A 10,702-nucleotide genomic window follows, 5' to 3' on the forward strand; every position below is an offset into this window, starting at 1 on the left:
CTACTTCAGTGCAGTCTCTCTCTTCCTGTAGAGTCTAGTCTACTTCAGTGCAGTCTCTCTTCCTGTAGAGTCTAGTCTACTTCAGTGCAGTCTCTCTCTTCCTGTAGAGTCTAGTCTACTTCAGTGCAGTCTCTCTTCCTGTAGAGTCTAGTCTAATTCAGTGCAGTCTCTCTTCCTGTAGTCTAGTCTACTTCAGTGCAGTCTCTCTTCCTGTAGAGTCTAGTCTACTTCAGTGCAGTCTCTCTCTTCCCGTAGAGTCTAGTCTCTCTCTTCCTGTAGAGTCTAGTCTACTTCAGTGCAGTCTCTCTCTTCCTGTAGAGTCTATTCTACTTCAGTGCAGTCTCTCTCTTCCTGTAGTCTAGTCTACTTCAGTGCAGTCTCTCTTCCTGTAGAGTCTAGTCTACTTCAGTGCAGTCTCTCTCTTCCTGTTGAGTCTAGTCTCTCTCTTCCTGTAGAGTCTAGTCTACTTCAGTGCAGTCTCTCTCTTCCCGTAGAGTCTAGTCTCTCTCTTCCTGTAGTCTAGTCTACTTCAGTGCAGTCTCTCTCTTCCTGTAGAGTCTAGTCTCTCTCTTCCTGTAGAGTCTAGTCTACTTCAGTGCAGTCTCTCTCTTCCTGTAGTCTAGTCTACTTCAGTGCAGTCTCTCTCTTCCTGTAGTCTAGTCTACTTCAGTGCAGTCTCTCTCTTCCTGTAGAGTCTAGTCTCTCTCTTCCTGTAGAGTCTAGTCTACTTCAGTGCAGTCTCTCTCTTCCTGTAGAGTCTAGTCTACTTCAGTGCAGTCTCTCTCTTCCTGTAGAGTCTAGTCTACTTCAGTGCAGTCTCTCTTCCTGTAGAGTCTAGTCTAATTCAGTGCAGTCTCTCTCTTCCCGTAGAGTCTAGTCTAATTCAGTGCAGTCTCTCTTCCTGTAGAGTCTAGTCTACTTCAGTGCAGTCTCTCTCTTCATGTAGAGTCTAGTCTCTCTCTTCCTGTTGAGTCTAGTCTACTTCAGTGCAGTCTCTCTCTTCCTGTAGTCTAGTCTACTTCAGTGCAGTCTCTCTCTTCCTGTAGTCTAGTCTACTTCAGTGCAGTCTCTCTCTTCCTGTAGTCTAGTCTACTTCAGTGCAGTCTCTCTCTTCCTGTAGTCTAGTCTACTTCAGTGCAGTCTCTCTCTTCCTGTAGTCTAGTCTACTTCAGTGCAGTCTCTCTCTTCCTGTAGAGTCTAGTCTCTCTCTTCCTGTAGAGTCTAGTCTACTTCAGTGCAGTCTCTCTCTTCCTGTAGTCTAGTCTACTTCAGTGCAGTCTCTCTCTTCCTGTAGAGTCTAGTCTACTTCAGTGCAGTCTCTCTCTTCCTGTAGAGTCTAGTCTACTTCAGTGCAGTCTCTCTTCCTGTAGTCTAGTCTACTTCAGTGCAGTCTCTCTCTTCCTGTTGAGTCTAGTCTAATTCAGTGCAGTCTCTCTCTTCCTGTAGTCTAGTCTACTTCAGTGCAGTCTCTCTCTTCCTGTAGAGTCTAGTCTACTTCAGTGCAGTCTCTCTTCCTGTAGTCTAGTCTACTTCAGTGCAGTCTCTCTCTTCCTGTAGAGTCTAGTCTACTTCAGTGCAGTCTCTCTTCCTGTAGTCTAGTCTACTTCAGTGCAGTCTCTCTCTTCCTGTTGAGTCTAGTCTAATTCAGTGCAGTCTCTCTCTTCCTGTAGTCTAGTCTACTTCAGTGCAGTCTCTCTTCCTGTAGTCTAGTCTACTTCAGTGCAGTCTCTCTCTTCCTGTAGTCTAGTCTACTTCAGTGCAGTCTCTCTCTTCCTGTAGTCTAGTCTACTTCAGTGCAGTCTCTCTCTTCCTGTAGAGTCTAGTCTACTTCAGTGCAGTCTCTCTCTTCCTGTAGTCTAGTCTACTTCAGTGCAGTCTCTCTCTTCCTGTAGAGTCTAGTCTACTTCAGTGCAGTCTCTCTTCCTGTAGAGTCTAGTCTACTTCAGTGCAGTCTCACTCTTCCTGTAGAGTCTAGTCTACTTCAGTGCAGTCTCTCTTCCTGTAGAGTCTAGTCTACTTCAGTGCAGTCTCTCTTCCTGTAGTCTAGTCTACTTCAGTGCAGTCTCTCTCTTCCTGTAGTCTAGTCTACTTCAGTGCAGTCTCTCTCTTCCTGTAGTCTAGTCTACTTCAGTGCAGTCTCTCTCTTCCTGTAGTCTAGTCTACTTCAGTGCAGTCTCTCTCTTCCTGTAGTCTAGTCTACTTCAGTGCAGTCTCTCTCTTCCTGTAGTCTAGTCTACTTCAGTGCAGTCTCTCTCTTCCTGTAGTCTAGTCTACTTCAGTGCAGTCTCTCTTCCTGTAGTCTAGTCTACTTCAGTGCAGTCTCTCTCTTCCTGTAGTCTAGTCTACTTCAGTGCAGTCTCTCTCTTCCTGTAGTCTAGTCTACTTCAGTGCAGTCTCTCTCTTCCCGTAGAGTCTAGTCTCTCTCTTCCTGTAGAGTCTAGTCTACTTCAGTGCAGTCTCTCTCTTCCTGTAGAGTCTAGTCTACTTCAGTGCAGTCTCTCTCTTCCCGTAGAGTCTAGTCTCTCTCTTCCTGTAGAGTCTAGTCTAATTCAGTGCAGTCTCTCTTCCTGTTGAGTCTAGTCTACTTCAGTGCAGTCTCTCTCTTCCTGTAGAGTCTAGTCTACTTCAGTGCAGTCTCTCTCTTCCTGTAGTCTAGTCTACTTCAGTGCAGTCTCTCTCTTCCTGTAGAGTCTAGTCTACTTCAGTGCAGTCTCTCTTCCTGTAGTCTAGTCTACTTCAGTGCAGTCTCTCTCTTCCTGTTGAGTCTAGTCTACTTCAGTGCAGTCTCTCTCTTCCTGTAGAGTCTAGTCTACTTCAGTGCAGTCTCTCTCTTCCTGTAGTCTAGTCTACTTCAGTGCAGTCTCTCTTCCTGTAGTCTAGTCTACTTCAGTGCAGTCTCTCTCTTCCTGTAGAGTCTAGTCTACTTCAGTGCAGTCTCTCTCTTCCTGTAGTCTAGTCTACTTCAGTGCAGTCTCTCTTCCTGTAGTCTAGTCTAATTCAGTGCAGTCTCTCTCTTCCTGTAGTCTAGTCTACTTCAGTGCAGTCTCTCTTCCTGTAGTCTAGTCTACTTCAGTGCAGTCTCTCTCTTCCTGTAGAGTCTAGTCTACTTCAGTGCAGTCTCTCTCTTCCTGTAGAGTCTAGTCTAATTCAGTGCAGTCTCTCTCTTCCTGTAGAGTCTAGTCTAATTCAGTGCAGTCTCTCTCTTCCTGTAGAGTCTAGTCTAATTCAGTGCAGTCTCTCTCTTCCTGTAGAGTCTAGTCTAATTCAGTGCAGTCTCTCTCTTCCCGTAGAGTCTAGTCTAATTCAGTGCAGTCTCTCTTCCTGTAGAGTCTAGTCTACTTCAGTGCAGTCTCTCTCTTCCTGTAGTCTAGTCTACTTCAGTGCAGTCTCTCTTCCTGTAGTCTAGTCTAATTCAGTGCAGTCTCTCTCTTCCTGTAGTCTAGTCTACTTCAGTGCAGTCTCTCTTCCTGTAGTCTAGTCTACTTCAGTGCAGTCTCTCTCTTCCTGTAGTCTAGTCTACTTCAGTGCAGTCTCTCTCTTCCCGTAGAGTCTAGTCTACTTCAGTGCAGTCTCTCTCTTCCTGTAGAGTCTAGTCTACTTCAGTGCAGTCTCTCTCTTCCTGTAGAGTCTAGTCTACTTCAGTGCAGTCTCTCTCTTCCTGTAGTCTAGTCTACTTCAGTGCAGTCTCTCTCTTCCTGTAGAGTCTAGTCTCTCTCTTCCTGTAGAGTCTAGTCTCTCTTCCTGTAGAGTCTAGTCTCTCTCTTCCTGTAGTCTAGTCTACTTCAGTGCAGTCTCTCTCTTCCTGCCTTTCATTTAAAAGATAACAAAAACAGCAGCTTCTAAAACATCAAAAACAGCCACATGGAAAGAACCCATCATAGAAAACTGAAGCCCTCCTTTGAAATGATGTATTATTCAGATTGTCCTCATAATAACGGTGGTGAAATGAGTCTTCGCCAGCCGAGCAATAGAGCTGCTATTGTCCTCCTGGTCTTTCAATCAGCAGCGTATTGAGACACACTGATGAGGACCCGGTGCATTAGAAACTAACAGGGTTCCCTAGTCATTATCACAACATAGCCAAACATTATCACAAAACAGACACCAAAAAAAAGAGCGTTTCTCATTGGACAAATTCAGGCGGTGTCTCGTTCCCTCCCACTCGGTGCCTATAATGAACACGGCCCAGCAAAACCAATAAAAAGCTTGACAATGAACTGGACAGAGAGTCAGGTGGAGTCAGTGGCGAAGCAACCAGCCAATAAATGAGCAACTGACCACAGAGAGGAAATAACTACTAGGTGGGTGGGTGGATGGGTAGGTAGATTGGTAGGTAGGTGGGTGGGTAGGTGGGTAGGTAGATGGGTAGGTAGGTAGATTGGTAGGTAGGTAGGTAGGTAGATGGGTAGGTAGATTGGTAGGTAGGTGGGTGGGTAGATGGGTAGGTAGGTGGGTGGGTAGATGGGTAGGTAGGTGGGTGGGTAGATGGGTAGGTAGATGGGTAGGTAGGTGGGTGGGTAGATGGGTAGGTAGATGGGTAGGTAGGTAGGTAGGTAGATGGGTAGGTAGGTGGGTGGGTAGATGGGTAGGTAGATGGGTAGGTAGATGGGTAGGTGGGTATGTAGGTGGGTAGGTAGATGGGTAGGTAGGGAAGTAGGTAGATGGGTAGGTAGGTAGGTAGGTGGGTGGGTATGTATGTAGGTAGGTAGGTAGGTATGTAGGTGGGTGGGTAGGTAGGTAGGTAGGTAGATGGGTGGGTAGATGGGTAGATGGGTGGGTAGGTAGGTAGATGGGTAGGTAGGTGGGTGGATGGGTAGGTGGGTAGGTAGATGGGTAGGTAGGTGGGTGGATGGGTAGGTGGGTAGGTAGGTAGGTAGGTGGGTAGATGGGTGGGTAGATGGGTAGGTCAAATCAAATCAAATTTTATTTGTCACATACACATGGTTAGCAGATGTTAATGCGAGTGTAGGAAATGCTTGTGCTTCTAGTTCCGACAATGCAGTAATAACGAGCAAGTAATCTAACTAACAATTAAAAAAAAAAAACTACTGTCTTATACACAGTGTAAGGGGATAAAGAATATGTACATAAGGATATATGAATGAGTGATGGTACAGAGCAGCATAGGCAAGATACAGTAGATGATATGCAGTACAGTATATACATATGAGATAAGTATGTAAACCAAGTGGCATAGTTAAAGTGGCTAGTGATACATGTATTACATAAGGATGCAGTCGATGATATAGAGTACAGTATCAACGTATGCATATGAGATGAACAATGTAGGGTAAGTAACATTATATAAGGTAGCATTGTTTAAAGTGGCTAGTGATATATTTACATCATTTCCCATCAATTCCCATGATTAAAGTGGCTGGAGTAGAGTCAGTGTCATTGACAGTGTGTTGGCAGTAGCCACTCAATGTTAGTGGTGGCTGTTTAACAGTCTGATGGCCTTGAGATAGAAGCTGTTTTTCAGTCTCTCGGTCCCAGCTTTGATGCACCTGTACTGACCTCGCCTTCTGGATGACAGCGGGGTGAACAGGCAGTGGCTCGGGTGGTTGATGTCCTTGATGATCTTTATGGCCTTCCTGTAGCATCGGGTGGTGTAGGTGTCCTGGAGGGCAGGTAGTTTGCCCCCGGTGCAGACCTCACTACCCTCTGGAGAGCCTTACGGTTGAGGGCGGTGCAGTTGCCATACCAGGCGGTGATACAGCCCGCCAGGATGCTCTCGATTGTGCATCTGTAGAAGTTTGTGAGTGCTTTTGGTGACAAGCCGAATTTCTTCAGCCTCCTGAGGTTGAAGAGGCGCTGCTGCGCCTTCCTCACGATGCTGTCTGTGTGAGTGGACCAATTCAGTTTGTCTGTGATGTGTATGCCGAGGAACTTGAAACTTGCTACCCTCTCCACTACTGTTCCATCGATGTGGATGGGGGGGTGTTCCCTCTGCTGTTTCCTGAAGTCCACAATCATCTCCTTAGTTTTGTTGACGTTGAGTGTGAGGTTATTTTCCTGACACCACACTCCGGGGCCCTCACCTCCTGGGTAGGCCGTCTCGTCGTTGTTGGTAATCAAGCCTACCACTGTTGTGGGTCCGCAAACTTGATGATTGAGTTGGAGGCGTGCATGGCCACGCAGTCGTGGGTGAACAGGGAGTACAGGAGAGGGCTCAGGCACCCTTGTGGGGCCCCAGTGTTGAGGATCAGCGGGGAGGAGATGTTGTTGCCTACCCTCACCACCTGGGGCGGCCCATCAGGAAGTCCAGTACCCAGTTGCACAGGGCGGGGTCGAGACCCAGGGTCTCGAGCTTGATGACGAGCTTGGAGGGTACTATGGTGTTGAATGCCGAGCTGTAGTCGATGAACAGCATTCTCACATAGGTATTCCTCTTGTCCAGATGGGTTAGGGCAGTGTGCAGTGTGGTTGAGATTGCATCGTCTGTGGACCTATTTGGGCGGTAAGCAAATTGGAGTGGGTCAAGGGTGTCAGGTAGGGTGGAGGTGATATGGTCCTTGACTAGTCTCTCAAAGCACTTCATGATGACGGATGTGAGTGCTACGGGCGGTAGTCGTTTAGCTCAGTTACCTTAGCTTTCTTGGGAACAGGAACAATGGGTGGGTAGATGGGTGGGTAGGTAGATGGGTAGGTAGGTGGGTGGATGGGTAGGTGGGTAGGTAGGTAGGTAGGTGGGTAGATGGGTGGGTAGGTAGGTAGGTGGGTAGATGGGTGGGTAGGTAGGTAGGTAGATGGGTAGGTAGGTGGGTGGGTAGATGGGTGGGTAGGTAGGTAGGTGGGTAGATGGGTGGGTAGGCAGGTAGGTAGATGGGCAGGCAGGTGGGTGGGTAGATGGGTGGGTAGATGGGTGGGTAGATGGGTGGGTAGGTAGGTAGGTAGGTGGGCAGGCAGGCAGGGTGGGCAGGCAGGCAGGTGGGCAGGCAGGTGGGTATGTAGGTGGGTATGTAGGTGGGTAGGTGGGTAGATGGGTGGGTAGGTAGGTAGATGGGTAGATGGGTGGGTAGGTAGGTAGATGGGTAGGTAGGTGGGTGGGTAGATGGGTGGGTAGATGGGTGGGTAGGTAGGTAGGTGGGTGGGTGGGTAGATGGGTAGGTAGGTAGGTAGGTGGGTGGGTGGGTAGATGGGTAGGTAGGAGGTGATATGGTCCTTGACTAGTCTCTCAAAGCACTTCATGATGACGGATGTGAGTGCTACGGGGCGGTAGTCGTTTAGCTCAGTTACCTTAGCTTTCTTGGGAACAGGAACAATGGGTGGGTAGGTAGATGGGTAGGTAGGTAGGTAGATGGGTAGGTAGGTGGGTGGATGGGTAGGTGGGTAGGTAGGTAGGCAGGTGGGTAGATGGGTGGGTAGGTAGGTAGGTGGGTAGATGGGTGGGTAGGTAGGTAGATGGGTAGGCAGGTGGGTGGGTAGATGGGTGGGTAGATGGGTGGGCAGGCAGGCAGGCAGGTAGGTGGGTAGGTGGGCAGGTAGGTAGGGAAGGTAGGTGGGTAGGTAGGTGGGTAGGTAGGTGGGCAGGTGGGTAGATGGGTGGCAGGTAGGTAGATGGGTAGATGGGTGGGCAGGTAGGTAGATGGGTAGGTAGATGGGTGGGTAGATGGGTAGGCAGGTGGGTGGGCAGATAGGTAGGTGGGTGGGCAGGCAGATGGGTGGGTAGATGGGCAGGCAGGTAGGTAGATGGGCAGGCAGGTAGGTAGGTGGGTGGGTAGATGGGTGGGTAGGTAGGTAGGTAGGTGGGTGGGTAGATGGGCAGGCAGGGTAGGCAGGCAGGCAGGTAGATGGGCAGGCAGGGTAGGTAGGTAGGTAGGTAGGTGGGTGGGTGGGTGGGTAGATGGGTGGGTGGGTAGATAGGTAGGTGGGTGGGTGGGCAGGCAGGCAGGTGGGCAGGTGGGTAGATGGGCAGGTAGGTAGGTATGTAGGTGGGTAGATGGGTGGGCAGGTAGGTAGGCAGGTAGGTGGGTGGGTAGATGGGTGGGTAGGCAGGCAGGCAGGTATGTAGGCAGGCAGGTAGGCAGGCAGGTAGATGGGCAGGCAGGCAGGTGGGTATGCAGGCAGGCAGATTGGCAGGCAGGGTTGGTGGGCAGGTAGGTGGGTGGGCAGATGGGCAGGTAGGTAGGCAGGTGGGTAGGCAGGCAGATGGGCAGGTGGGCAGGTGGGCAGGCAGGCAGGCAGGTGGGTGGGTGGGCAGATGGGCAGGTAGGCAGGGAGAGTAGGCAGATTGGTAGGTAGGTGGGTGGGTAGGTAGGCAGGTAGGGGTAGGTAGGGAAGGTAGGTGGGTAGGAAGGTAGGTTACACCTGACCACCTGTTACACCTGACCACACCTGTTACACCTGACCACACCTGTTACACCTGACCACACCTGTTATACCTGACCACACCGTTACACCTGACCACACCTGTTACACCTGACCACACCTGTTACACCTGACCACACCTGTTACGCCTGACCACACCTGTTACACCTGACCACACCTGTTACGCCTGACCACACCCGTTACGCCTGACCACACCTGTTACACCTGACCACACCTGTTACACCTGACCACACCTGTTACACCTGACCACACCTGTTACGCCAGTGCAGCAAGGAGCCACGGTAAGGTGCTAGCTAGTTAACTACACGTGGTTGATGATATTACTAGGTGAACTAGTTTGTCCTGCGTTGCATATGATAAAAGTGGTGCCTGTTCATTTATCATCGAATCACCGCCTACTTCAACTTCGCCAAACGGGTGATGACTTAACAAAAGCACAATCGTTGCACCAATGTACCTAACCATAAACATCAATGACTTTCTTAAAATCAATACACAAGTAGATAAAAAAAATGCATATTTAGTTAAAATAAACGCATGTTAGCAGGCAATATTAACTAGGGAAATTGTGTCACTTCTCTTGCGCTCAGTGCAAGCAGAGTCAGGGTTTATGCCGTCTGGCTCGTTGGGAACTGTGTGAAGACCATTTCTTCCAAAGACCGTAATTAATTTGTCAGAATTGGATAAAATTATGACATAACATTGAAGGTTGTGCAACGTAACAGCAATATTTAGACTGATGGATGCCACCCGTTAGATAAAATACAGTTCAGTACCTCGATGAAAGAATAAACCGTTTTGTTTTTGGAAATGATAGTTTCCGGATTTGACCATATTAAATGACCTGAGGCTCGTATTTCTGTGGTTATTACATTATAATGAAGTCTATGATATTTGATAGGTAGGTAGGTAGGTAAGGGTAGGTAGGTAGGTAAGGGTAGGTAGGTAGGTAGGTAAGGGTAGGTAGGTAGGTAAGGGTAGGTAGGGGGTAGGTGGGTGGGGGTAGGTGGGGCAGGTGGGCAGGGGGTAGGTAAGGGTAGGTAAGTAGGTAGGGTAAGGGTGGGTGGGCAGGGGGCAGGCAGGGGTAGGCAGGTAGGTAGGTGGGGGTGGGTAGGCAGGTAGGGAGGGGTAGGGTAGGTAGGAAGGTAAGGGTGGGTAGGGCAGGTGGGGTAGGTAGGCAGGTAAGGGTGGGTAGGGAAGGTAGGTAGGTAGGCAGGTAAGGGTAGGTGGGTAGGCAGGTAGGTAGGTAGGTAGGTAGGTAGGTAGGTAGGTAGGTAGGTAAGGGTAGGTATGTGTGGCTGTGAACATGAAGAAACTAACTAAAGAATAAGGAGAAATCCAACAGTTCCTAATATTGACCCACGTGCACCTTTAAAAAAAAATCCAAACGCAGTTTATTTTCTGGACAATTTAATACCAGTCTGTTGGGATTCCTTCTTTTCATAAACTCAGCTTGTGGGAACTCAGATCTATTTGAAAACGTCTCTCTCATTACGCTTCATTCAGATGCAATTTCAAATCAATGGCCAGCAGCCTGAGGGTCAAAACCAGCCAGGCGGAGGATCAACACGGCAGTATAGCTGTTTGACAGCCCCAACACACACTAGTTATAAACCCCTATCATCACATCACTAAGAGCCTCTGATGAGGCGCTCCCTGCTCGTGGGGAAAATAACATCAGGCATTGGAATCTTTTGAAGGAGTTTCACAAAGCACAGCATTAATGCTGAATTCTTATCAGGAAAGGTGCAGTTGGTATTTGTGTCTCTGTGTGGTGTGTGTGTATGTGTGGTCTGTGCGGTATTGATGGCCTTTGGCAATTCTCATCCAGCTTCTGAAGTGGAGCCTGGTGCCTGTGCACGTGTGTGTGTCTCCGCGTCTCCGTGTGTGTGTGTGTGTGTGTGTGTGTGTGTGTGTGTGTGTGTGTGTGTGTGTGGTGCCTGAGCTCACCCCTCGGCTGAGAAGTCCTTCTCCTTGCAGATCTCCATCAGTTTGGGTGTTAACCTGTAAGCCTTCAGGGACAGGGAGCCCTGGGCGGTCTTAATGGGATCTAGTGGGAGAGGGAGAGGGGGAGAGTGGCAGGGGGGGAGAGAGAGCAGGGGGAGAGCAAACGAAGGAGAGAGGGGCAGGGGGTTAGGGGAGAGAGCAGGGGGAAGGAGAGAGGGGCAGGGGGGAGGGGGGGAGAGAGCAAACGAAGGAGAGGGGGCAGGGGGAGAGGGGGGAGAGGGGGAGGGGAGAGAGAGCAAACGAAGGAGAGGGGGCAGGGGGGAGAGGAGAGAGAGCAAACGAAGGAGAGGGGGGCAGGGGGGAGAGCGAGAGAGAGCAAGCAAGGAAGCAGGGGAGGGAGAGAAAGCGGGGGAGAGAAACATAT

General features: G+C 49.6%; 1 protein-coding gene across 1 annotated transcript in view; it reads right to left on the reverse strand.

Annotated features, from left to right (window-relative positions):
- The window catches only part of LOC112229385 (eukaryotic translation initiation factor 3 subunit H), a gene marked incomplete at its 5' end in the record, with an annotated part of 30,912 nt that extends 20,531 nt beyond the window's left edge, over positions 1-10,381 (reverse strand). The window contains 1 exon segment of the mRNA XM_042315016.1: positions 10,282-10,381. Coding sequence (XP_042170950.1) covers positions 10,282-10,381 — 100 coding nt within the window.
- Between the last annotated feature and the right edge of the window lie 321 nt (positions 10,382-10,702).

This window comes from Oncorhynchus tshawytscha, unplaced genomic scaffold (assembly GCF_018296145.1).
Source record: "Oncorhynchus tshawytscha isolate Ot180627B unplaced genomic scaffold, Otsh_v2.0 Un_contig_3060_pilon_pilon, whole genome shotgun sequence".
Lineage (NCBI taxonomy): Eukaryota > Metazoa > Chordata > Actinopteri > Salmoniformes > Salmonidae > Oncorhynchus > Oncorhynchus tshawytscha.